A 26,746-nucleotide genomic window follows, 5' to 3' on the forward strand; every position below is an offset into this window, starting at 1 on the left:
AAGGTCACAGCTAGAGCTACCATCAGTCCTCAGCTTCCAATTCCCAGTACTCTGGGCCTTCTGCCCCCAAGCAGGCAACTCAATGTGCTGTCATCTCTGCCCCCACCCCAACCCCTGTCCTGGGCAGGGGCCACACATAGCTGATGTGCTAGATAAAAAACATGTTCAGAACCTTGGCCAAAATATTAGTAATGCCAGCCAGCCCTTGATCTCTCTGCTCTGAAGCGGGAAATTCCAGAAGGCACTGAGGTCTAGAGATCTGGGGAGGAGTCAGTACCAGACAAGCTGCTAGGGGTCCACTGTAGGCTGAGGATTGTGGGTCATTTTATTGTTTTGTTTTGCCAGTCCTGGGCTTGAGCTCAGGGCCTGAGCACTGTCCTTGGACTTTTCTCAAGGCTAGAGCTCTACCACTTGAGCCTCAGCGCCACTTCTGGCTTTTTTCTGGGTATGTGGTACCGAGGAATCGAACCCGGGTCTTCATGCATGCTAGGCAAGCACTTTAACCACTAGGCCAAACTCCCGACCCCAAGGGTCATTTTATTTTTATTAAGAACATCTGTGGGTGGCAGGTGCAGAGGGATAGTCTCAGCCTGGTTCTCAGTGCCACATCTGCTTTCACCTAAGAACCAAAGTCCCTCACTCCAGGGGGTCCTCTAGGAATGACTTCCACCCTTCTTCCCCATGGAGGCTCTGAGCCCACACCCCAGTCCAATAGCCTGGGTCCATGTCCTACAGAGCAGCTTTTCTAGGGAAAGCAGGAATGCCAAGGCCAGGGCTTGAGGGAAAAGGGATGGTAAGTATTGCTATTGGAGTCCCATTATACCTTCAACAGGAGCAGGTGGGTTATCTGTGTTCTGGGCTCTCCAACTGCTGCACCCTTCGCCAGTGGCCCCTCCCCCATCCACTGCTACTGCCCTGCCCGAGGAGCATGCTGGGAGGCCTGCTTGGCTCGCTGCCTTCGAAGCTTCACAAACATCTGGGCCTCACGATCGTTCTTCCGGCCTTCCAACCGCTGCAGGATTGGGTCCCCTGTGGAGAGAAGGGTTTGAGGGTCAGGCTGTGTGCCTGGGTTGGGAGATAAACACTGCCCACCCCCTCACCACAACCCGACCTAAAAGGAAACCAGCTGAGACGATTACTGCCTCACACTATGAGAACCAAATTTAACCACCTAACACTACTGATCTAACTGGTTGCTCTGTTAGGTCAAGGACACAGGAGCCATGGCACTTCCTGCTCCGTCTTTCATCTCCCTAGGCTGTCTCTATGGGGCCCTATCTGTGCTTCTCAAGCATCACACCCCGCCCTGCCCCACCCCACCCCCACTGGGAGACTTGCCTACCATTGTACATAGGATAGGTGAGGGGCAGACGAGTCTGAGGCACCTCACCAGGCTCCTCGCAGCCTGTGAGTCCAGGGACTTCGCACAGTGGCAGGAAGGCCTCCCCTTCCAGGTCGTCAGCTCCCAGTGTGTCATGGTCCAGCACTGTGAGCAGGAGGCATGCCCCGTCCTTGGTGCACAGCTCAGCAGGCACTAGGCTGCCAGAGACAGTCAGCCTCAGCCACCTGTCCAGAAACTGCCATCACCCCTCCCTGCTCCAGCATGTGGGCACCCACTTGTGGAGGACAGACATTGGAAGATCAGTCTTGTGTGTCACAGCCATGTGGCATAATACCTGCTCTGGCCATGGGCTGGTACTTTAAACCAGGCCTCCAGCCAGGCACCAATGGCTCACTCCTGTACTCCTAGCTGCTCAGGAGGCTGAGATCTAAGGATCAAATTCAGCCTGGGCAGAAATTCTGGAAGATTCATCTCCAATAAACTACCCAAAAAAGCTGAAAGGAGCTGTAGCTCAGGTGGTAGTGCTCTAGCCTTGAGCCAATGAAACTGGTGGACAGTCCAGGCCCTAATTTCAAGCCCTAGGCATGGCAAAAACATAAAAATAAAAACAGGCCCATGGCCCTGGACCAACCTTCTCAGGCAACAGAAAGCAAGTCCACCAGGATGTCAGGGTCAAGACTTTCAGAAACATAGAATCTGCCCCTTTCCTTCAAATGCAAATTCTTTCTTTCCTTTTTGTTGTTGTTGGTGGTGGTGGTCAAGGAGTAAGAACTCAGGGCCTGAACTCTGCCCCTAAGCTTTTACTCTTTGAGCCACAGCACTTGGTGTTTTCTGGTGATTAGTTAGAAGAGTCTCATGGACTTTCCTGCCTGGGCTAGTTTCCAGCTACAATCCTCAGATCTCAACCTCCTGAGTAACTAGGCTTACAGGTATGAGCCACCAGTGCCCAGCTGGAGGCACATTTTTGGCCCCGATGCCCTTTCCCTCTGGCTAGTATGGTCATCCCAGGGGCTTATTGAGGAAGACTCAGGAAGGAGGAGAGAAAAGGGCTGGGGAAAAAGTGGGGGCCTACTCACAACTCAAAGGTCTCATCAAACAGTGGGTGGAGGTCCTTTTTGTGCTTCTGGGTCTCCCGTGGGGCCAACTCAGGGAACTGGTGCCTGGGCTCCAAGGTCAGCTGGACAAAGGGGTCACTGGAGCCTGGCAAGAAGCCCAGTGAAGGGGGCACGGGCTGAGTTCTCCCAGCAGGCACCCTCACAGCAGCATGAGACCACAGGCCATGGAAGCCGGCAGCCTCCACTCACCATTGGAGTCTAAGGGCAGCAGGTTGGAGGCACTGAGCAGCTCCACACGCAGCTTCTGCTCCGAGGCACGGTAGGAGGCCTTGACTGTGACAGCACCCAGCTCCTCGGAGGTGGTTTCTGTCTGATGTGGGGGGATATGTCCAAGATCAGCTGGAGGAGAAGTGGACGAGGCCCCTGCAGCTGAGTGGTTGCAGAGTGGGAGCAGTACCTGCTGCTGGATGCGGCTGCAGAAGTACTTCTGGATGAGCTCCCGGGTAGATGCTGCCTGCAGCTCCAGGTCCCTCTGCAGAGCCTGCAGTGTCACATCCAGGTGGTACTTATGTACCTGAGCATAGAACTGACCAGGGCCAGCACTGCCACTGGGCCTACAATGAGTTCCGACATATGGCTTTGAAATGAGAGCCACAGGCAGGCTTGTACCTTCCACAGTGCCAGCAGACACTCGGACAGACAGGCATAGACAGCCAGCTTTGGCACATACTATCCATGAAGGAACAGTGCCACTTCTGGTTTTCTGTTGGTTAGTTGGAGATGAATCTCACAGACTTCAGTGTCTGGGCTGGCTTTGAATCTAGATCCTCAGATCTCAGCCTCCTGAGTAGGTAGGATTACAGGCATGAGCCACCAGTGCCAGCTTGCAACTGTCTTATAATTTATATTTTTGTCAGTGCTAAGGTTGAATTCAGATATGAGTGCTACCACTTGAGCTACTCTGTCAGTCAAAAATTCATAATAACTTTTCATTGTACACTGCTTTCCATGAATTATGCTGCTAATGCAGGCCAAAGGCAAAAACAGAAGAACAATCTTCCTGACCTGTCACCCCTTACCTGGAAGGTGGCTGTGTGCAGGGCCTCTTGTGGCAGGCCACAGCCACGAGCATGGAAACAGGCATACAGTCCCTGAAAGAGGCGATTTCTTTTTTTAATGGTGTTCCTGGGCATCCTCCTACAGAATAATGACCCTTGTAGCCAGCATTGTTACCTGCAGGGCCACCTTCAGCCTGTTAGAGGCCAGGGATGAGTTCCGCTGGGTGGTAGCCACCTCCACCAGCACGGTGAGTGTGTGGGTCCACAGCAGAGTCAGAAGGCTGGCCAAGGGCAACGCAGGCCAGACACCAAACAGGGTGAAGGGAGATAGAAGAAAAGGGAAGGCTTGGAGACCCTGGCCCATCCCGACCTCTCCCTTTAGCTGTGGGGGAGGTGGAGAACTCCCCCACAGCTAAAGCCAGGACTGGCAGCAAGTATGGAGAGGGTTGGTTGGCCTCCTAAGGGTTGTTAGAAATCTAACAAACCACCCAACAATGGAAAAGAATGTTAGATTCTGGTGCCAGAATCATAATTCAAGATGGAGTTGCCAGCTGGGCCTGGTGGTGCATACCTATAATCCCAGCACTTGGGTGACAGATCACAATATGACACTACAGATAAGTCACTATACTTCTGTGCACAGACCCTGCTTGTGGCACCTTATGTGATCAGAAGAGGCTGGACCTGTGATCAAGGACTAAGGGAGAATAAAGGGGCAGATTTCACCTCAGCCTGTGGAAGAGCTTATAATGCAGCATGAAATAGGCAGGCGGGTAAGGTAGTGAAGTCCCTGCCCTGGGAGTAAGCATTTGAGCAGTCTAAGCATTTGCACTGTCTAAAGGAGGTCATCGAAGGGCTTCACAACATGATCCCTGATGGATACTGAGGCCACGAGAGATGGGACATTGGAGTATCACGGGACGGAGCTGTGCAGACCTGCTGAAATTCTCCTGCACCAGGTTGGTGTTCATGTAGCGCAGCTCCGCCTCCAGGAACTTCATCAGGGGCAGAATGGCCTGGGGAGGAGTGGGGCGCATCTCAGGCTCAAGTCCAATTGGATCCTACCCTCATTTCTTCCCTCCCTCTGACCCAGCAAGAAGGGAACGGGGCCAGGAGATACTGTGGACCTGACTCCGGCCCACAGCCCTTTCCATGGCTCTATGTGCTCAGCCACATTGGTCTGGGTATCCTGCACGTTCTGCGGGCTCTGTGCTGCCCCAGGCCCTGTGTCCTGGCTGGTCCCGCCTGAAATGCAGTTCTTCTAGAAACTAATGGCTCCTTCCCTTTGACACCCCCTCCCCCTCTCCCTTTTCTGTTCTATTTCTTTTTCCCCTCTTCAATCCTTACCTACTACACCACCGGCATCTGGTTGCATACTGACTGTCTCACAGCTGTCTGTAACTAAGGCTTCTGTAACATAGACTTCTGTACTTTGCTTTCTCTCACAGCCCCTCCCCAAAGCTCTAGGAAATTAGGAATTGTGACCTATCCCATTGAGCAACCAGCGTCTGAGACAAAGTGAGCTTTAAGTATCCTGTTGATGAATTAATGAACAATTTTCTTCCAAACAGGCTCACATATACTGGGCAGCAGTAGGCACTGAGAAAGATGTGTGCCAACTGCCTTTCTGAGGAAACAGAGGCCCAGGGAGACAGTAGACTCTACCCAAGTCTGGAGGAATGTTCTCTAATACCTCTAAGATCTTTCACCTCTCTTTCCCCCCCCCCCCCCCCGCCCCGGGTGACACCAGGCCCACAGAAGTGGCCAAGCACTTTAGGTAAGCAAGTAGGAGAAGCACTCACGTCCTCAGGTAGCACCGAATCCCTGACGCCCACGAGTTTCAGGATCTGCTTGGCGATGCCCTCCTCCAGCTGGAGAACCACAGTGAAGGGAAACCAGGCAATGAGCTGCAAAGAGTTCACTTGGGGGCTGGAAGTTGGTGGCTCAAGTCTGTAATCCTAGCTACTCAGGCGGCTGGGATCTGAGGTTCCCATCCAAAACCAGAGCCTGGGCTGATGGGTTTAATGGTAGAATGTTTACCTACTATGCATGAAGCCCTGGATTCCATTCCTCAGTTTCACATAAAGGGAAAAAGCTGGAAGTGGTGCTGTGGCTCAAGTGCTAAAAACAGCTCAGAGACAATGCCCAGACCCTGAGTTCAAACCCCAGGACTGTCAACAAACAAGCAAACAAAAAACCAGAGCCTGGACAGGAAAGCCTGAGACACTTATCTCCAATTAACCACCAAAAAGCCAGAAGTGAGGGGCCGGGAGCTTGGCCTAGTGGTAGAGTGCTTGCCTAGCATGCACGAAGAGCCGGGTTCAACTCCTCGGTACCACATGCATAGCAAAAAGCTGGAAGTGGGGCCGGGAGTCTGGCCTAGTGGTAGAGTGCCTGCCTAGCATGCACGAAGACCCAGGTTCGATTCCTCAGTACCACATACATAGAAAAAGGCTGGAAGTGGTGCTGTGGCTCAAGCGGCACAGTGCTAGCCTTGAGAAAAGCCCAAGAACAGTGCTCAGGCCCTGAGCTCAAGCCCAGGACTGGCAAAAAAAAAAAAAAAAAAAAAAAAAGCCAGATTGAAGCTGTTGCTCAAGTACTAGTGTGCCAAAGACAGCACACAAGCCCTGAGTTCAAGTCCCAGGCCTAGCACACACACACACACACACACACACACACACACACACACACACACACACACTTAGAAAGCAGGGGATGGGTGTCAACCAGGTCCTGCTGGGGGCTAGAGCAGGGTCACTGGGGGTCAGACAACATACCTGCTCAGCCAGGGTGCGGACGCCCGTGCGAATCTCATGACCCAGCCCAGCCAGTGCACCCTGCAACTGGGCATGGAGTGTGTTCTGCAGCTGCCCCTGCTCCAGCCCGGCTCCAACCCGCTGCTCCAGGGCCTCCCATGCCAGCTGGGTGGGCAGCTTGCCAATCACCAGCCGCAGCTGCTCCATGTCATTCACCACCACACACAGCTGGGAACGGAGAGAGGAATGCAGAGTTTCCCGAACAGTGCCACCAGCACCCTGGCCAGCCCTCTGGTCCCCAGCTCTGGGCCTTACCATGTTGGCTGCCTGGCCCTGATCCTTCTGGCCTTCAGAGAGCTCTCGGGCCCGGGCCTTTATCAGGCTGCAATATACCAGGGCCAGCCGGCAGGTGTCCTGGGGTGTGGGTCAGAGGGATTGATAATGTGTGGGGCTCCCAGGAAGAGAAATAGGGGGATTGGGAATCCCAGCAACACAGGAGTAATTAAGACCTAGGCCTCGAGAGGGTCAGGGAAAGACAGGGTGGGTGGTAGTGAGGGGGTTCTATAAAGGTGGAGTAGCTCTGTACCTCTACAAATTTGACAGTAATCATGAAGGCCTCCTCTGGGTCTGGCCAGTCCAGCTGCCGTGCAGTGTGGCTGATCTGGGCGAAGCAGGTGGACAGATCCACAGCTGACGTGCTATGCTTGGTCAGATCACCGAGGGGCACCAGCTAGGGGAACAGGGGAGTATTTAGAAAGGAGGGTTCAGGACTTGGACTAATCTAGAGAGCCCAATACCAGCATACAAGCACAGAGCTGAGCAGGAAGCTCAAGAGAAGACAAGCAGAGCTCTGTCCAGACACCCCTGCCCTGCAGGATACCTGGGCAAAGACAGCCACAAGCAACGCTAAGGTACTAGGCCATATTCTACCACACAGCCAGCCCCTGGAGGAAAGATGTGACAAGCTGCTTCTGCCAGGCCTGAGGCTCCCATGGAAGCCTCTGTCTCACCCCCAAACTTAAGGTCCCATCCCCACCTTGTCCATCTGCACAGCCCGCTGCACCCGTTCCAGTGCCACGCTGTATGTCTTCTGCAGCCAGGAGGGGATCGCAGGCCGGAACCAGCGGTGGAAACCATCGAGAGCCAGCACTCCCTCCCTGCGGAGAGCCCAAGTTCGCCTTACCCTGGGGCGGGTGGTAAGGGGAGGGAGGAGGAGGCCATGGGCATAGCCCTTGTCTATTCTCATCTCTCCTGCATGCCCACAAGGCAACCTGCTTACAAGTGGGCTGGATGAGTCACCTGTTTGAAGGGACTGGGCCCAGTTGGCAGAGCTCCTTGAGGCTGACATAAAGCTGGAACAGACCTTCGCCCATTTGCGGGGACACAGGGCTGCCCACCGCTACTGTGTGGTCCTGCACCCGCTTAGCCACCTGCAGGGGAAAGTCCTAGTAGGCAAAGTCACGGAGATGGGTGAGGGATACAGCCTGGGGATGGCAAAAGGTCTCACCAGCCACTGCAGCTCCAGGAAGGCCAAGGGGAAGAGGTCGATCTTGAGGACACTGCAGGAAAGGCAACAGGCGAGGTTTGACCCCCATGATGACCTCAGGCCCTTGACCCCACCATCTCCCAACCAGCATCTGCTCACTTGTGGAAGATCTTGTTCCATGTGCGCTGGCACTGGTGCAGGTCACCTATGATGTCCTGGACCAGGTTCAGCAAGGCTTTGCTGGCCTCCAGCATGCCCTGGCAGAGGTTCAGAGGGACTGAGCAGGGCTCCAGGAGGGGCAGCCAGCCCACTTCCAGCCCCAGCCCCACCCCCAGCCCCAACCCAGTTCTCTACCTGTACCATAGGCTGATGGTGCTGTTGTTTCAGGTGGAACCACTCAACTGTGCCAGTCTGTTGGCAGAAAGGTGGTGAGCAAGGAGATATGGTTGGGCCACGCCCAGCCCAGCCCTTTCCCTGCCCCACAAAGGCGCCTACCCGTAGGGCCTCCGTCACCAGCTGGGGCAGTGGAGCACTCTCAGGGCACAATTCTCCGAAGGCCTTCATCTTGCACATCTGTACCAGAACCCTGGGAGACAGCAGTCTTGTGCTCAGCTTGCTGCCTTCCCACCCCTGCTGCCACTTATTTAGTAGATCTCTTCATCCCTGTAGGTGCCTCTGAGCTCTTCCCCCCCCCTCCAGAAATGGAGCTGTAGTCACTGACCTGAGGAGAGACTGTAGTCGGACTGGGGAGTCAGCGACGGAGAGAGGAAAGACAGATCGAAACCTCCGAATCAGAGAGAGGCCATAGGCCAGCAAGGAGGTGAATGAGGCAGCCAGCTCCTCCAGCTGCAAAGCCACAAAATGCCACCAGGTAAGCTCCTTCTGCCAGGAGCTGGGCATCAGTGGTTCACACCTGTATTCCTAGTTACTTAGAAGGTTCAGATCTGAGGCTCACAGCTCAAAGCCAGCCCAGGCAGTGAGACTTATCTCTAGTTCACTAGCAAAAAGCTAGAAGTGGAGTTGTGACTCTTTCAGTCTTGAGTGAAAGTGCTAAGGCATAGTGTCGAGGTCCTGAGTTCAAGGCCCAGTTCTGGCCCTGAAGTAGAAAGGACAAGGAGGAAGAGGAGAAGGGGGAGGAGGAGGGGAAGGAGGAGGGGGAGGAGGGGAAGGAAGAGGAGATGGAGGAAGAGGAGGAGGAGGAGGAGGTGGAAGAGGAGGAGGAAGAGGAGGAAAAGGAGGAGGAAGAGGAGGAGGAGGAAGAGGAAGAGGAGGAGGAAGAGGAGAAGGAGGAGGAGGAGGAAGAGGAGGAGGAGGAGGAAGAGGAAGAAAGCTACTTACAGGTTCAACCTCTCTTGCTCCTTCCCCCCTGGCTCTACCTACCTGTTCTGCCTTGAGCCGTCCCTGGACCCACTGGTATTCCATACTGGTGATGGGGTGCAAGAGACAGCTGCTGGGGAACTCCAGGCTCTGGTAGAGGCGGCTGTAGGCCAGCCACTGCCTGCAAGGGACAGGAAGCCACCTGTGTCACTCCTGGGCTTGACATCCCTACTCTAAAGCCTCCTGTGGAATCCTATCAACCAGCAGAGTCAAAACTAGGGGCTGAAGGCCACGTACAGGATTTTCATTTCCATGGGTGCTTTTCAAATCACCTATCTCTTAAATTGGACTCTGTGCTGGTTAAATTTCAAGGTTTCAGGCTAGGCTCTGGTAGCTCATGCCTATACCCTAACTACTCAAGAGGCTGAGATCTGAGGATTAGGGTTCAAAGTGAGCCTAGACAGTGAAATCCATGAGATTATTTTTTTTTTTTGGTCGGTTGTGGGATTTGAACTCTGGGCCTGGGCATTGTCCCTGAGCTTTCAGCTCAAGGCTAGCTCTGTACCACTTGAGCCACAGCACCACTTCCAGTTTTCTGGTAGTTAACTGGAGATAAGAGACTCATGGAGTTTTCAGTGCCCAGGCTGGCTTTGAACCTTGATCCTTAGATCTCAGCTTCTTGAATAGCTAGGATTACAGCTGTGAGCCACTGTGCCCTGCTAAGAAATTCTTTTTTTTTTTTTTTTTGCCAGTCCTGGGCTTGGGCTCAGGGCCTGAGCACTGTCCTTGGACTTTCTCAAGGCTAGAGCTCTACCACTTGAGCCTCAGCACCATTTCCAGCTTTTTTCTATGTATGTGGTACCGAGGAATCAAACCCGGGTCTTCGTGCATGCTAGGCAAGCAGGCTACCACTAGGCCAAACTCCCAGCCAGATCTCATCCTTCTAAGTAGCTAGGATTACAGGAGACATCCACCAAGCACCTAGTTATTTTTCGTATTTTTAGTGATTAATTAGAAATAAGAATCTCATGGACTAGCCAGAGGGGGTGGCTCACACCTGTAATCCCAGTGACTCAAGAGGCTGAGATCTGAGGATGGAAGTTCAAAGCCAGCCTGAGGAACTAAAAACTCTAAAGACTGTGAGATTCTTATCTCCAATTAACCTCTAGAAAACCAGCGCAGAGAATCCAGTGTATGGCAGGTAGGGCGGTAGCCTTGAGCTGAAGAGCTCAGGGACAACGCCCAAGCCCAGAGTTAAAGCCCCATGGCCAAGGAAGTTGGGAATCTCATGGACTTTCTTGCCTGGGCAGGCTTTGAACCATGATCCTCAGCCCCTGAGTCACTAGAATCACAGAACCTCCTGCCGTTCTGCAGTTGTGTGTACTCACGCCATGGACTGGTGGAAGTCAGATAAATCCTTCTGCGTGGCATGGAGGAAGAGGATGGTGGTGGCTTGAGGACTGAGTGATGCATCCCAGGAAGTGCTGCCCTCCTGAAGAGACCAGTAGAGAGGTGTCAGGACCTGACAGGTGTCCCCTTATGCCCAGCTCTGGGAAGATAGTACCTGGTGTTGGGTGACCTCATAGGACACCAGTTGCTGCAGAAGGTGGAGGTGCACTGTGTAGCTGGGCTGGGAGCGGCTGGCCACAGTGGCTCTCTGCAACAGGACCAATGTAGCTAGGAGCTGGGATTTTAGGGAGCAGCAGCTAGGCCTCCCCACCTAGCCAGTGCACTGAGGCTGCAGGCCATAGATCCTGGTTCAGACCCCAGATCTACCTTTTTGTGAATCAGCTGGAACTGGAGATGGCATTGGCCCCGGTCCGGGTAAGTGTCCGTGCAGGGCTCCAGTGGGTACCACTGGTCTTCTTTGCAGTGCAGGTCCTGTCAGGCAGGGGACATCCTGATGTGCACCAGGATCTCTCATGGAGTCAGATATGGGAGAGGAGAGGACAAGGTGGAGGTGGGGGAGGAGGGGGAGGAAGGTGCTGAGACCCCAGGTTCAGTTTGATGCAAACCCGGAGCTTCTCCCCAGGGCCCTCCACACCTCCCTCCCTGCACCTCTTTTCAGGACCTCTCTTACCCCCATCTCACCTGCAACCTCAGAACCACGTTGCCCAGAAAGTCATCCTGGCCTTTGTCCTTCCGAGCCTCCTTAAAGATCCTGTTTTAGGGCAGTGTCCACAGAGGGTGAGGAATTTGTCGCCCTCTACTGCACCCATGCCATTTGAGCCTGAGGCACCCACCTTCGAAGTCCATGCAGATCTGTGAGCTCCCCAAGCTTCTGTCTGACAGACTCCACCGTGTCCAGGTCCCTGGGGCCAGAGGTGTGAGTGGCAGACAGAGAGCACAAGACCCCTTTAGAAAGCCGTCCTTGCCACCCTCCCTTCTCCTCCCCTTTTTCTCACCCCCCCACCCCTGCCGCAGGGGGGCCATGTCACCCACCACATGTCCAGGTGAAAACTCGAATTGGTTATGTCATTAAATTCACTGTGGGGAGAAAAGAGCATGGCTGAGGGCCATCCCCACACCAGACCCAGCCACAGAACCCCCAGCTCAGCGACAGTATCTCCAATATTGCCCATTATGGAGTTTCCCCTCCCTTCCTTCCTCACTCCCTCCCTCCCTTCCTTTCTCTTTTTTGTTCTTTCTTTTCTTTCCTCTCTCTCTCTCTCTCTCTCTCTCTCTCTCTCTCTCTCTCTCTCTCTCTCTCTCTCTCTCTCTCTTCTTTTTTTTTTTTTTTTGGTGCCAGTCATGGGACTTGAACTCTCGGCCTGGGCTCTGTCCCTGAGCTTCGTTCGTTTGCTCAAGGCTAGCACTCTACCACTTGAGCCACAGCACTACTTCTATCTTTTTCTGAGTAGTTTATTGGAAATAAGAGTTTTGCGGTAAAGTGATAGCCTTGAGCTGAAGAGCTCAGGAACAGAGCACCCAGGCCCAGGGTTCAAGCCCCATGACTGACCAAAAAAAAAAAAAGAGTCTCACAGACTTTCATGTCTTCATGCCAAGGCTGACTTTGAACCATGGTCCTCAGATTTCAGCCCCTTGAGTGCTAGGGTTATAAGTGTGAGCCACCAGCGCCCGGCTCTACTTCTTTCTACTAAATGTCTCCTCCTTTCCCAACCACATACCCTCCTCCTTCAAGGGAAGGCTTTAGGCTGTCCTCATCTACCAGTATGTGTGGCATCCATGTATGTGTGCATGTATGTACATTCAAAGTCTCACCATGTAGTCCTGGTTAGCTTTGAACTCAACATCCTCCTGCTCCTGTCTCCCAAGGGCTGGGATGACAGGTGTGTATCACCATGCTAGGCCCATACACATGCAGCATTCATGTCATGGTTCTTTCTGTCTGCCCTCCCTGAAATGCTCAGGGCTAAACCAGGAAGACTATTGGTTCCATTGATGTCATCGACTGGGGAGCACCTGCTGTCTAGAGGAACCCCAGACTGAGGGATGGGGAGACATTGGCAGGGGGGTCACATACAGGATGAATGTCTCGTCCCAGACAGGGTTGAGCGTCTGGTTGATGACCCGGGTGTGGTGGGTCTGCTCCTCTGGGATGGTGTGTCTCACTACAGCCTTCTGCCGACGCCGGGCCCCAGGGCTGCCCTCAGGCATGCCCACCCCCTGCTCGATGCCCAGCAGGCAGTAGGGGTCACTGAATCCTGGGGAAGAGAGACACCAGGGCATTGGCCAGGATCCCTGGTGAGCTTCTTCTCAGCCCTTTGGGCTGAGTCTACACAAGGTGCCTTCTTGCCCAGACACCAAGTGCAAAGGACCCCCCACAGTGTGGGCCTGCCCCAGGGATGCTTGGGAAAGGAAAGCTCCTGGCAAGAGTTCTGGGCCAGTGTGTGATGGGAGAGGAAGAGGGGAAATTCTCAGGGGAACCCTCTACTTACCACTGACATCCTTGCCCAGAATGCCTTTGGCCTGTTTCACTGTTGCCTTCAGACAAAATATTGGCTTCTGGAGGGACGGGAGGGGGCTGCTGAGACCCTGTGCTGGGAAAGCACAACCCCCTCTTTTTTTTTTTTTTTTTTTTGCCAGTCCTGGGCTTGAGCTCAGGGCCTGAGCACTGTCCTTGGGCTTTCTCAAGCTCTACCACTTGAGCCACAGCACCACTTCCAGCTTTTTTCTATGTGGTACTGAGGAATCCAATCCCATGCTTTGTGCATGCTAGGCAAGCACTCTACCACTAGGCCAAACTCTCAGCCCCAACCCCCTCTTTCTGTAGATGCTCAAGTTACCTCAAGCTCCCGGACACGCTGCAGGATCTGCTGGTGCTCCTCCGGGGGTACCTGAAAGGCCTGGTGGGGAGTCCAGGGGGGACAGGGATGTGAAGGCTGCAGGCCCAAAGGGGTAGCCAGGGTGGGAAGGGTGGGCTCTAGAGCCCCGTGGTAGCACCATGAGTAGGGTAGGGATTGGCTCACCTCCTGCAGGTAGCGAAGCAGCTCGGAGGCCTGGATCACATGGTTGGGACCAGGCTGACCAAGACGGTGCAGGACAGTGTAGAGTGCTTCCTCATACAGCAGGTTCCGCTAAGACATAGTGGCGACCCCACAGAAACTTCATGAGCCCCCCCACCCTGCCGCCCACCCCCAGCCATCCCTGGTACTCCACACAGGGACAGGAAGCCACATGCACAGGGGAAGAAGCTGAAACTCAGAAGTCCGCCCTGGACTTGGGCTGAGGGACACCCCAAAAGGCCCGGGAGGATGCACAGCTGCTTCCTCCTCTCCCGGGACCACCATTCTCTTACCTCCTCATGGGAGAGGTGGTGTGATGGAGGCTTGATCTAGAGAGCAAGAAAGAAAGACACAGTTTCCTGGTGACCAAGTTGTACAGGCAAGGTCTAGGCCTAGGGCAGCAGAGCCTCAGCACCCCAGCCTCCAGGCCTCCATACCTGTTCCCATGCCAGGTTTCTCAGAGGACTAGTTCCTGGCCTGCCTTGCTGGTCCCCTGGTCTGTTACAGCTGAGGTCCATGGGCACTCAGCTGGCCCAGCTGTGGGCCCTGCACCACCTGCCCCCCTCCCTTCCTGCCCCAGAGGAAACAGCAAAACTTATCAGGCAGCTGCCTGCTCCTCACCCCAGCAGCGGAAATGAGGCCCAGTGGCTGAGATGTGGGGACTGGAAGGGGATGCTGGGTAGGGCCTAGAGCTACTCCGGGGTTTCTAGTAGCCCACTACTGGCAGCAAGAACACCGCCTTGGTAGCAGGAGGCAGGATCAGGTCTACCAAGGAGAGGGGGCTAGAGAGACTCAAGTCCCAGACCTGAGAAACCCTTGCCGGTCCAAAGAAATGAAAGGCACAGCTCTGCCAACCCGGCTCACTGCCAAGAACCAAGGTGGGCAAGTAGGTAGAGGCAGACAGCCAGAAAGGGTCCTATACACTGAAGCCTCTGGGCAGGCACTGGGCAGGCGCTGGGCAGCCCAAAGTACCAGTCCCCTGCCCCTGGGGTCACTCCTACCTCCGGTGCTGCCTGAGCTGGTGGATCTTGTAGTCCTGCGGCCTTTCTGTGTCTTATCTTGATGGCCCGGCGCAACCTCTGGGTGTCAGAAAGGTGTGTCGCCATAATGCTTGGCTCTGCCCTTCCCTCTGCTGCCCCACAGCCGCTGGGTGAAGACAGCAAAGCCACAGGATGATGTAAAGAGCCCTAAGGCTGCCACTGTGCCAGGGGAGGGTGGAGGGAGAGCAGTGAGGGGAATGGGTCGCCGTGTCTTGGAGGGGTTGGCTGTCTCCCAGACAACCTGTATCTTTCTCCAGCTGGGATCCCTATAGGATCTTTCCTGTGGGCAGGCCAGCCCCACTCCACCTCCCACAGAGGCCCCAGAAAGGGTCCAGGGCTCATTGCAAGGGCCACAGGACCAGGCCACACAGTCAGGCCAGGCAGTGCCCTACCCTGAACTAGGACCAAAGCTGACCTGGCTTCACTGACTACACCTTGGATCTGGGCAGGGGTGGGGCAGGCTCAGGGTGGGGTTCCTGAGGCATTTCTCCAGCAGACAGCCAATAGTACAACCGGTTTCACCCCACAGGTGACATTCCATGTAGGTGACGGGTCAAGCTGTGTAAGCTAGGGGACAGCATGTGGTCTCTGTCCCACCCCATGTGAAGACAAGAGCACTCCTTGAAATACCCTTATAAAGACTCAGCCAAACTCCACAGTCCCTGGGCAGAGCAAGTGGGAAAGGGAGGCTTGGACAGTAATCACAGGGGTAGATGAAAGCTACAAGGGAAAGGAAGATTTAACACTGGGGTTCCCAAAGCTCCTGGACATACTGGGGGGAGGGCACAAGCCTGGCTTGTAGGCTTTTCCCCCACCTTCTTCCTCACAGGTACACAAGGTGGCTCAAGGGTACAGAATACGCCCTCCCTTCCCCTGCTCAGCTTGGCAAAGTCTAAGCTCCAATGTCCAGGACAGGTGGTACTGGCAACCAAGGCCACTGACAAAAACAACAGCTAGTTTCCTGAGCACCTGACACTCACTGGCTCTCTTTCCCTGTCCCTTTATGATCAATCTACTCTTCCACACAGGCCCACTATGGTCCTGGACCAGGTCTGTAGGTGAGAACACTAAGGCATAGGGCCTAGATTGTCCGTCTCACAAGTCCTGGCATGTTTTAGCCTTCTCCCTCCAGCACCTGGCCTGAGCCTGGACAGGGCTCAGTAGGACATGCAAGCAGGAGACAATGGCTCCTACCGTTTCCAGGCAGGCACTAGGTGGTACCACCCAGCCAGATGTTGGGAGCTTTGTTAGCTGCTGGCTAAATAGACTGTTAAGAATAAGGGTCATGACCTGAGACTCTATCTCCAATTAACTTCTAGAAAACAAGTCGGGCTTGGTACAAGGTAGGGTGATAGTCTTTAGCTGAAGAGCTCAGAAATAGAGCCCAGGCCAAGTACAAGCCCTATGACCCACAAATAAAGGGGCGGGAGGGGTAGTCATTGGAGCCAGGTACAGTGGCTCAGCCTGAAATCCTAGCTACTCAGGAGACTGAGATATGAGGATTGAGGTTCAAAGTCAGTGTGGGCACAAAAGACAGAGACTGTGAGACTCTTATCTCCAATTAACCACTAGAAAACAGGAAGTGGGGCTGTAGCTCAGAGGTAGGGTGGTAGCCTTGAGCTGAAGAGCTCAGGGATAGCACCCAGGCCTAGAGTTCAAGTACCATGACCCACAAAAAAAAAAAAAAAAAAAAAAAAAAAGAATAAGGGTCATGGGACCAGGAGCATAGCCTAGTGGTAGAGTGTTCTCCTAGCATGCATGAAGCCCTGGGTTCGATTCCCTGGAACCATGTACATGGAAAAAACCAGAAGTGGTGCTGTGGTTCAAGTGGTAGAGAGATAATCTTCAACAAAAAATGTCTAAAGACAGTGCCCAGGCCCTGAGTTCAAGCCCCAGGACTGGCAAAAAAAAAAAAAAAAAAAAAGGGGTTATGGGGCCAGGAGTTTGGCCTACTGGTAGAGTACTTGCCTAGCATGCACGAAGACTGCGATTTGATTCCTTGGTACCACATACATAGAAAAAAAGGCTGGAAATGGTGCTGTGGCTCAAGTGATAGAGCTCTAGCCTTGAGAAAGCCTAAGGACAGCACTCAAGCCGACTTCAAGCCTCAGGACTGGCAAAAAAAAAAAAACAACAACACAAGAATTAGGGTCTTGGGGCTGGGAATGTGGCTTTGTGGTAGAGTACTTGTCTAGCATGCATGAAATCCCTGGGTTTGATTCCTCTGTACCACCTACACAGAAAAAGCTGCAAGTAGTGCTGTGGCTCAATTGGTAGAGTGTTAACCTTGAGCAAAAGAAGCTCAGAGACAGTGCCCAGGCCAAGTTCAAGTGCCAGGACAACCCCCCCCCCCAAAAAATATATATGTAATAATAAAATATCTTTTAAAAACAAAGATTTTGGGCCGGGAGTTTGGCCTAGTAGTAGAGTGCTTGCCTAGCATGCACGAAGTCCCGGGTTCAACTCCTGGGTACCACATACATAGAAAAAAGCCAGAAGTGGTGCTGAGGCTCAAGTGGTAGAGCTCTAGCCTTGAGAAAGTCCAAGGACAGTGCTCAGGCCCTGAGCTCAAGCCCAGGACTGGCAAAAAAAAAAAAATCCAAGGACAGTGCTCAGGCCCTGAGCTCAAGCTCAGGACTGGCAAGAAAAAAAAAAAAAAAGATTTTTTGTTTTGTTTTGATTTGTGAGTCATGGGGCTTGAACACAGCCTGAGCATTATCCCTGAGCTCTTCAGCTCAAAGCTACTGGCCTACCCTTGAGCCAAGCCCCACTTCCCGTTTTCTAGAAGTTAATTGGAGATGTGCCCGGGCTGGCTTTGAACCTTGATCCTCAGATCTCAGCCTCCTGAGTAGCTAGGATTACAGGTGTGAGCCACTGCGCCTGGTAAAACAAGGGTTTTAGGCCAGGCACTGATGGCTCTCACCAGAAATCCTAGCTACACAGAAGCCTAGGATCTGAAGATCATGGTTTGAAGCCAGCATAGGCAGGAATGTCCATGAGACTCTTATTTTCAATTTGCCACCAGAAAGTACAAAGTGGAATCACAGCTCAAGTGGTAGAGCACCATCCTTGAACAGAAAAGCTAACACTACCCAGGCCTTAAGCCTCAGTACTGACACCAGTATATCAAGTGGTATTGTGACATTTTGAGCAGAAAATAGAAACCCAAATAAGAGTGTTAGGTCCTAAGTTCAAGTCTAGGTACCAGTGAATGCATGCATGCATGCATGCATGCATTCTGTCTGTCTCTTTCTGGGAAAAAGAGAAGCTGGGTGCTGGTGACTCACACCTGTAATCCTAGGTACTCGGGAGGCTGAGATCTGAGGATCTGGATTCAAAGCCAGCTCAGGCAGGAAAGTCTGTGAGACTCTTTATTTCCAACTAACCACTAGAAAACCCGTAGTTCAAGTGATAGAGTGATAACCTTGAGCTGAAGAACTCAGGGACAGCACCCAGGCCCAGAGTTCAAGCCCCACTACTGACCAAGAGGGGGTGGGGGAAGAAAGGAAGAGATTCTCTCACTTGGAGACAAGATGGAACTCCCCCCACCCCATCAGTAGCCAGCCAGTCCTTCTGGAAGGACTTACCCTGGTCATCACACAGAGACAGAAGGGTCCAGTTGCTTCAATTTTACTATTTCACAGTTTTACCAAACAAATCCAAGGTGCAAACAGGGTTTATTTCACATTAATATATTAACTGGATTTTGTCTAATAAATAGGGAATTCTCTTTAAATAACCATCTCCTCATTTGGTGGCCAGTCCAGGAACAAATCTTAATGCATCCAGGGGGCATGAAGCTTTGAGGAAGGGCAGGCGAGGGGCTGGCAGCAGATTCTAGGGACACGAGGGCTGGTACCCTTGTACACAGCCCACCCTGCAGCCTCGACTGGTATAGTAGGCCACACATGCACTGAACAGCTTCCCTCAGGAAGCCCCATAGAGTAGGAAAAAACCTGAAGGAGGTAACAAATTAGAGACATTCTAAAGGGCAGGGGTAGGAGGCAAAAGGTCTTCCTCCCTGACAACCATGGCTTGGCCTCAGGTCTGGTAGAAGCTCATAGTAATGCTCCCAAAATCCACATGGGAGGCAAGGGGACAAGGGCCTGGCTGAATGGAATGGGGCCTGACTGCTGAGGGGACGGGGGGAGAACACGCATTTTGCCTTCAGGGCCAGGCATGGACCAGTGGAAGGAATGGGAGCCAGCCTGGCAGGCCTGGCGGGAAGATATGGCTGCTCTGTGGGTGCGCACAGGGTTGTGTGTAGACTGCTAACCAGACCCAGGGGCTGGACTGTAGCGGAGGAGGTGGCTTAGAGAGTCCCTCCACGGAAAGGCGCTAGTGGAGCTGTTACGTTATCAGAGTGAAAGAGGAACTGGGGGGACAGCCTGTGCTCCTAGGAGCCCCAGAGATGGTGAAAGGGAAGCAGCACTGTGGGCTGAGCTAGCCTGGGAAGCTGGGGTACCTCTCTAGAGTTCAAGGGGCCATGCCCTTCCCACCTCGTTCACTCCTGGTAACTGTTTATGATCAGATTGGGAAAGAACAAGGCCCTGCAGGCCTCCCCCCACCAGTCCCACCCCAGGGGGAGAGGCAGGGAGGCGGCTAGGGTCTACTGCGTCTTCTTATCTTCTGGGGGGTAATAGGGTGGTGGTGGAGGCTGGCTCTGAGAAGTAAAGGAGAGACAACATTAGAAGGTACACTTCAAACTAACGTCTCCCCACCCTCAGCTCCCAGCCTGCAGGGCCAAGGCAGTGGTCCCATCCCCACTCACCGTGGGCATGTACACGTTGTGTGGATTGCCTGGGTTGTAATAGGCACTGGCAGCTGCCTCTGCAGCCTTGGCCTCCGCTGTGAAAACGAACACACACACACACACACACAGCAGGGGTTTATGACAATCCCTCCTATCCTCTGTCCAGCTCAGTAAAACCTAGGCTGCAGGTCTCAGGACAGCTGGTGGCAGTGACCTAGAGCATCAGCCAAAGCAGCAGCGAGTTTCCTGAGCACCTGCCACAGGTGGGCACTGTCCTTTCCAGTCCGTTTTGGATGTCTTACTGGTCTACTCCAGACACAAGCCCACCAGGTGGTCCTGTGGCCATCTGTTTGTAGGTGAGAATAATGCAGGGCGGCCTTCTTCATCACCGGGCTTGCTAAGGCAAGACCTGAGGTCCAGCTCTTCACCCACTTGCTGGTCCCCTGGAGTGGAAATCCTGCACCATTTGCTATTCTTGGTAGTGTGGCCATTTTGAGGTTCTTTGTGGATCTTGGGAAGGAGATGGTGGTCCCCAAAGACTGCTAGCAGCCCAGAGGCCTTACCTGCTGGAGTGGAGGGAACATCAGGGCCGCTGACTGGAGGCTCCATGGGCCCAGGGTAGGGAGGTGGCGGGGGCTGCACATAGCCCATGGCTCCATCCATCATGGGAGGTCCTGGGTAGAACTCTGCATGGCAAGAGGATGTCGGGGACCCAGTGAGCAGCTAGGCCCCGTTCCCCAAGAAGGCTGTGCCCATAGCTGCCTGTCCAGCTTCTCGGGGTGCCCTCTGAGCCTCTCCAACATCTATTAGTTCTAAAGCAGGAGGAAGAACTAATGTCCCCGCTCTACCCTCTAGCCTGGGAGGGGCCGTTAGTGGATGGGTTGGGTGGGCAGCAAAGGACACACTCACCAGGTGGGGGCGGTGGATAGGGGTAGCCAGGAGGGCAGGGATACATTCCATTGGCGACTGGTGGGGGAAAGACATAGGCCCCGCTGGGCATGTAAGGATACCCATAGGCTCCATTGGGGGCTTCGCCTCTGGAAGCTATAAGTACAAGGGGAGAGAGACATGAGTGTCGTTGGCCTCAGGGACTGCTGGGTCCCAGGACTGTGCTAGCAGGCATACCCTAACTCCATTCCAACGCCCACCCCATGTGGGTCTGTCTTGATCAGGACAAGGCAAGAGGAGAGGTCAGAACCGTGGAAGTCAAGGACAGGGGGAGGAGTGGACTGAGGGAAAGAGGGACGCATTAGAGATGGGGTAAAGGATGAGCCAAGAGAGAATGTCTGCAGAACCCAGCACATGGGATTTTTTTTTTTTTTTTTTTGCTTGAACTCAGGTAGCCTGGACATTGTCCTTAGACACTTTTTCCTCAAGGCTAGCACTCTGTCACTTGAGCCACAACACCACTTCTGGCTTTTTCTGAGCATGTGTACTGAGGAATCAAAATCAGGGCTTTGTGCATGCCAGGTGAGCACTCTACAACTAGGCTATGCTCCCGGCCCACATGGGAATTTTAGATGGTTGCTTAAAGGCAGTTAAATGATTGGGTTGTGTGAGTCTGAGCAGATCTGTTAGAATGCCTTCCGCCTGCTCTAGGAGGGGAAGTGCAGGCTTGAGGTTCAGAATACACTGGATGGTAATTACAGGATTCCTTCCCCAACTCCTAGCTCTGGTCAGCCCTGTTCAGCTGGGTGCAGGTATTTACCTGTTGGTGCTTACAAAACAAAACAAAGGAAACAAGTTCAAACAAAAAACCCACATGCCGACTCTGTCACTGGCCGCCTAATTTGTAGAGCCTGCATACCTTGAGATGCCACCTGCAGCATACGTTGTCCAAACTCAATGGCGCCCCCTGCTGTGAAGGTCAACTTATAGGAAGCGGAACCTTCCCAGCCACCTGAGAAGGGATAAGGACAGTGAATGAACAGCTCAGGAAAGAGAACAGGCCATATCTACAGATCCACAGACATGACTTCAGGCCCTGGCCCAGTGCCTGGGAGGCCTGCAGGAGGTCAGGTCTCCTCTGGTTTGTCTCCAGCCCACACACCACTGGGGGCTGCAGGCTGGTGGGGCTCCTGCTTGTGTGGCCTTGTCCTTTTGGGACAAACTTGTCTTCCTACCCTAGCCCACTAAGTACACAGGTATAAAGGACACAGGTTAGTTTCAGAGCTAACATGAAGCAGTGTTCACTGCCAACGCCCCCCCCCCCCAAGCAAAGCACCTGGCACCTTCCCTGGAGCAAGTACTCTCAGCCATCAGTGATGCTAGGTTAGAGCAGAACTCACATCCTGAGGAGGCCTGAGGTCTGCCTCTGGAGTCTGTCACAAAATAAGACAACCCCCCCACCCCAGCCTCCTAGGTTGTGTGCGTGTGTGTGTGTGTGCGTGTGTGTGTGTGTGTGTGTGTGTGTGTGTGTGTGTGTGTGTGTGTGTGTGTGTGTGTCCAGGCGTGCCAGTATCAGTACTTGAGTTCAGTGCATTGGAGATTAAGAGTCTTATGGACTTCGCTAGCCAGGCTGCCTTTGAACCGTGACCCTCAGATCTCAGCCTCCTAAATAGCTAAGATTACAGACGATAAGGTGAGCCACTAGCACCCAGCTACAATAAGCCCTTTTATTTGGTTTTCTACCCTGTTTACTCTCTGAAAAGATGCTCTGAGTTATTACCTTTATCCCAGCATTTCCCAGCTACCAGTGTTAGGAAAATCCACACCATTCCTTTCAAGTTAACTCAGAGCTGGAAAAGGCACTGGCTAGGACGATGAGGGTCCCAAGATGGCAGTCAGAGCAGTCTACAGCCCCTCAGTGGAGGCCTCTTTGTGCCTGAGCTCCCCGTTGCCTACCTCCTGCTTCGGCCTTCACCATTCCCTTGATGTAGTTTGCACCAAACACAGGCTGCTTGATCTCACAGTCCTTCATCAGATAAAACGGCATCATGAAGGACTGCATGGCATCCTTCCCCTTGGACAGAAAGATGATCTGCAGGGAAGGAGGCCAAGGACTGTCAGCGCCAGAATGCAGCTGGCTCTGCCTTAGCCATCATTTCCTACCTGCCCCCAAATGCCAGCCCGGCGGCCCCATAGCCCTCTGTACCAGACAGTTAGAGAAAGTGCTCTAAAGTACAAGGCCCTAAGTGTGGCCTAGAGAGGTCAGACTCAGTTCACAGGGTAAGTGAGCAGGAGAGATAGCTGTCATTGAGGGGCAGAGGTGGCGGCAGAAACGAGCACTGATGGGAAGAGGTGAAGAGGCCTATGACATTAGGGACATATAAGCGGGGGCAGGGCATGCTGGGCTCCTGAGACATGGAGACCATGGTGGAGTGGCAGGCACCAGAGCCCAGAGGGACCATCATGACCTTCCTTCAGATGTCTCTGCCCAGAGCTGCACACAGCTCTCCTGTTCTGTGCCTGGAGTTTCAAAATCCCCTGATAAAGTCAATGCAGCCAAAGACTTGACCTATCAGAGACCATGTTCTGAGAGCCTCATCTGTTAGGTGAATAAAACCTGAAATGTGTTCTTTTTCTAGTTTCATAGAAAGCTATGGACAGGGACCCTTTCCTGAGTCTATCCACGCCTATTCATTTCCCAGAGCCTGTGCTGCAGTCTGCCATTTTCTCTGCTTAGGCTCTGGGCCCAGCCTGGAGGCTGTGGCCATGGTATCCTAGTTAACATGCTTTTTTTTTTTTTTTTTTTTAATATTACTTTGGAAGTGTGCACAGGCCCCACGGGCTACTCCAGGCCCAAATCATCACAGCTGCTACATCCCACTTTAGAGAGAGTTTGTGGCAGCAGTTCTGGAATTTGCCTAAACTCACTGCCCAGCAGTCAGCTGATTTGCACAAAGACTCTGATGGTTCTAGAGTCCAGGAAGAACATGTGACAGAAAAGGAGGCGGAGCAGACACTAAGGGTTCACCAGGGTTCAGAGGCCACTCAAGTCACAAGGCTAAGGATAAGAAATACAAGACTAGTGCCAGGAGTTTGGCCTAGTGGTAGAGTGCTTGCCTAGCATGCAGGAAGACTAAGGTTCGATTCCTCGGTACCACATACATAGAAAAAACGAAGTGGTGATGTGGCTCAAGTGGTAGAGCTCTAGCCTTGAGAAAGTCCAAGGTCAGTGCTCAGGCTCTGAGTTAAAGCCCCAGGACTGGCAAAAAAAAAAAAAGAAAAGAAAAAAGAAGAAAGAAAGAAATACAGGACTACACAGCAGAGTGCCTCTAACCCAAATGTCCTGCTGTACAACTTACCCGATAAGGGGTAAGGTAGATGGTGCCCTTCTTGGTCCCTTTGAAAGCCTCTGGTATGTTCTTCATGTCATTGAATGTTAGTTCCACGTGATCATAGGACATTAGGATGCTGTAATGAGATAAAAGGCTTGGATGAGAGAGTGTCTTTTTTTTTTTTTTTTTTTTTTTTTGTGGATCATAGGGCTTGAACTCTGGGCCTAAGCGCTGTCCCTCAGCTCTTCAGCTCAAGGCTACCACCCTACCCCTAGGCCTGGGTGCTGTTCCTGACCTCTACAGCTCAAGGCTACTTCCTTAGCCCTTAAGCCACAGAACCACTTCCGTTTTTCTAGTGGTTAATTGGAGATAAAAGTCTCACAGACTTTTAGTGCCTGGGCTGGCTTTGAACTGGGATCCTCAGATCTCAGCCTCCTGAGTAGCTAGAATTACAGGTGTGAGCCACAGCGCCTGGCTTGGATGAGATAGTTTTTATCATGTGTCACCCCCACATTGAGCAAGATGCCCAGTCTCAATTGGGCTGCAAAGAAACCATTTAACACAGCCAAGAAAAGACAAACAAGTGAAGGTTAACAGAATTCACCAAATTCTACTTATACAGCGCCCACATGTCAGCACCAGGAGCAGAATTCTAAGACTCTGGCAATGCCCTCACCCCTCCAAGGCAAATTAGATGACTTACGGTTTTTTTGGTTGTTTTTGTCAGTTCTGAGGCTTGAACTTAGGGTCTGGGCACTATCCCTGAGCTTCTTTTGTTCAAAGCTAGCACTCTATCTTTTGAGCCACAGCACCACTTCCAGCTTCTTCTGTGTATGTGGTACTGAGGAATGGAACCTAGGGCTTCATGCAACCTAGGCAAGCATGTGGCTTAAGGAGAACACCAGATTTAAGCAGAAAAGCCAAGCAAGAGTGCAAGGCCTTGCAAGGTGCTGGTGGATCATGCTTATAATCCTAGCTACTCTCAGGAGGCTGAGGTCTGAGGATCATGGGTCAAAGATACCCCAGGCAAGAAAGTCCTTGAGACTCTTCCCCCTCCTCCCTCCCACAACCCTGGGGCTTGAACTCAGGGCCTGGACACTGTACCTGAGCTTTCTACCACATGAATCACAGAACCACTTCCAGCTTTTCTGTGTACGTGGTACCAAGAAATTGAACCCAGGGCTTCATGTATGCTAGGCAAGCACTCTACCACTAAGCCACACTCCTGGCCCCCTTGAGACTCTTGCCTTTGATAAACTACTCAAAAAAAAAAAAGCAAAAAGCCAGAAAGGAAGCTGTGGCTCAAGTAGTAGAGCACTAGTCTTAAGCAAAAAAAGCTCAGGAATAGTACCCAAGCCCATAGTTTAAGTCAAGGCCTTGGGTTCAACTCCTGGTACCAGTGTGGCTCAAGTGGCATAACACCAGGCCTGAGCAAAAACGAAAAACAAAAAACGGAACAAGAGCACAGAGTTCAAGCCCCAGTAAGGGAACATACACACAAAAAAATAAAAGATGCAGAAGAAGAAATGAGACGTAAACAGTTCCCAAAACAAGGCAAACCTTGTGTAGCATCACTGAAGCAAAGAAATACCCTACTGAGAAAAGTAGTCCCAAGAGATTTACCAAATGACAAAAAATATTTGGCCAGAGCTGGGCGCAGTGGCTCATGCCTGTAATTCTAACTACTCAGGAGGCTGAGCTCTGGCTCAGCCAGAGGCACAAAAAGACCTGAGGCTCTTATCTCCAATTAACCTCTAGAAAATGGGAAGTGGGGCTTGGCTCTAGGGTAAGGCAGTAACCTTGAGCTGAAGAGCTCAGGGACAGTGCCCAGGCCCAGTTCAAGCACCATGACCCACCCCCCCACCCCCCAAAAAAGGTCCAAGTTCAGATGGCTCATTGTTCTTCTTCCTCTTCCTAAATACAACTTTCCTGATTGGGTAGTGGTAAGACAGACAACTGTCCCAATATGTGAGGACAACTCAGAAGAAAAGAGATGCTTTCCAGTAACAAGCTAGGCTGTGCTCACATAAGATGGAGACATAGCCAGCCTTCCAGGTCTGGCTGTCACCCACTCCAGGCCTCCTCTGACTCACTAAGTATTTCCAAGTGACAGGTCCGTCTTCATGCTGGTTTAAGTGCAGGCTCTGCCCGCACCTTGTCTCTCTGGGGAATGGCAGGCTTCTCCTAAGCTCCTCACCTTTAGCTCAACCCAGGTTGGGACAGCCTGACTGTCAATACCCTGACTGTCAATCCGTGAGGAGTAAAAGGAAACAGAGGAGTGTCAGGCCAGAAACCCAAAGGCTGGAAGAGAGACAAAATACACTTGAGCAAGGAGTAGGAGAGGAGTAGGAAAGATCATGAAGTAAGGGAGAATCTCTGTTCTGGCAAGTGACTGAAGCCACTGGGGATTCAAGAAAAAGGGATTAACAGGGAACCACATTGGTGCCCGGAAGTGAATTAGGCAACTGACAGTACTTGATTTCATGACGGGAACAGCAGCGGCTTTTTGTTTTTCCTTTTTGTTGTGTTCTCGTCCTGAGGCTCGAGGTTTGGGGCTGTCCCGGACAGCGCTCTATCACTTGAGCCCAGCTCCACTTCGGGCATTGTGAGAGATAAATTTCTAAGTGTCCACAGAGTCTCCGCCTGCCGAGTAGGCGCCCAGCCTTTCACTCTGAACCTGCGCGGCTCTGGAATACATGGCAGACTCGGGTCTACAACGCCCATCCGTTGATTCACGGCTCCGAGGGCCACTCATCCGACCTCCCGGGGCCTCCCTTTTCTCCATCCGTGAAATGTGTAGTTTGTGGGGTTCAAGACGGCAGAAGAGAGGCGGGGGCCGACGCGCAGTGACCGCGGTCCAGGCGCCCCGCGATGACAAGGACGTCTGTCTAATGCTCCTCCCTCTTAAAAGTCCCCGAGGCGGCCCCGGGCCTAACTTGTGGCCCCGACCCCGGTGCCCACGCCGGCCTCCGCCGGCCTCCCCCGCCCACCCCCAGCTGGCCGCGGCTTCCGGCCGCCCCCGGCCGTTACCCCCGCGCTCCCTCACTTTCTCTCCACCGGATAAGCTCCCTATCGCCCACCGCCCACCGCCCACCCTGCTGACAGCCACCCATCAGCTCTCCAGGATCCTTCCGCAGTGTTTTCACCTCTCCGTGTTGTTGACGATCACTCCGCCGCCTTCAGAGTGATTCTTGTTGAGCGCCATGGTGTCTGCGAGTCGGGGGGGGGTGGGGCGGGGGAGTCCCGAGACTCG

General features: G+C 53.0%; 2 protein-coding genes across 5 annotated transcripts; both read right to left on the minus strand.

The window, feature by feature from the left end:
- Positions 1-524: 524 nt before the first annotated feature.
- Unc13d (unc-13 homolog D) lies at positions 525-14,586 on the minus strand. Of its 2 annotated transcripts, none has more exons than XM_090350310.1 (32): positions 14,482-14,586; positions 13,774-13,809; positions 13,445-13,552; positions 13,262-13,321; positions 12,914-12,980; positions 12,499-12,679; positions 11,457-11,501; positions 11,258-11,326; positions 11,106-11,175; positions 10,791-10,895; positions 10,579-10,671; positions 10,403-10,506; positions 9,078-9,195; positions 8,419-8,543; positions 8,193-8,283; positions 8,052-8,108; positions 7,857-7,954; positions 7,719-7,770; positions 7,511-7,641; positions 7,248-7,368; positions 6,798-6,941; positions 6,527-6,625; positions 6,233-6,439; positions 5,258-5,326; positions 4,392-4,471; positions 3,631-3,736; positions 3,477-3,548; positions 2,855-2,938; positions 2,647-2,767; positions 2,419-2,542; positions 1,343-1,539; positions 525-1,029 (listed from the first exon to the last, which is right to left on the minus strand). In XM_090350310.1, exons 1-32 carry the CDS (start codon positions 14,584-14,586, stop codon positions 908-910), a joined length of 3,261 nt encoding a protein of 1,086 aa, XP_090206436.1. In that variant the 3' UTR covers positions 525-907. The 2 variants fall into 2 exon arrangements, with proteins under 2 accessions (XP_090206436.1, XP_090206437.1); XM_090350311.1 differs by lacking the exon at positions 14,482-14,586 and adding an exon at positions 13,918-14,064.
- Positions 14,587-18,134: 3,548 nt separating this feature from the next.
- Wbp2 (WW domain binding protein 2) lies at positions 18,135-26,746 on the minus strand. Of its 3 annotated transcripts, none has more exons than XM_090350315.1 (8): positions 26,640-26,746; positions 23,521-23,629; positions 22,118-22,253; positions 21,081-21,173; positions 20,183-20,317; positions 19,837-19,959; positions 19,292-19,368; positions 18,135-19,183 (listed from the first exon to the last, which is right to left on the minus strand). In XM_090350315.1, the coding sequence occupies exons 1-8, from the start codon at positions 26,696-26,698 to the stop codon at positions 19,130-19,132; spliced, it is 786 nt and encodes a 261-aa protein (XP_090206441.1). In that variant the 5' UTR covers positions 26,699-26,746; the 3' UTR covers positions 18,135-19,129. The 3 variants fall into 3 exon arrangements, with proteins under 3 accessions (XP_090206441.1, XP_090206442.1, XP_090206443.1); XM_090350316.1 differs by lacking the exon at positions 26,640-26,746 and adding an exon at positions 25,969-26,099; XM_090350317.1 differs by lacking the exon at positions 20,183-20,317.

Source organism: Megascapheus bottae, chromosome 17 (genome assembly GCF_031878675.1).
Source record: "Megascapheus bottae isolate mThoBot1 chromosome 17, mThoBot2.hap1, whole genome shotgun sequence".
Lineage (NCBI taxonomy): Eukaryota > Metazoa > Chordata > Mammalia > Rodentia > Geomyidae > Megascapheus > Megascapheus bottae.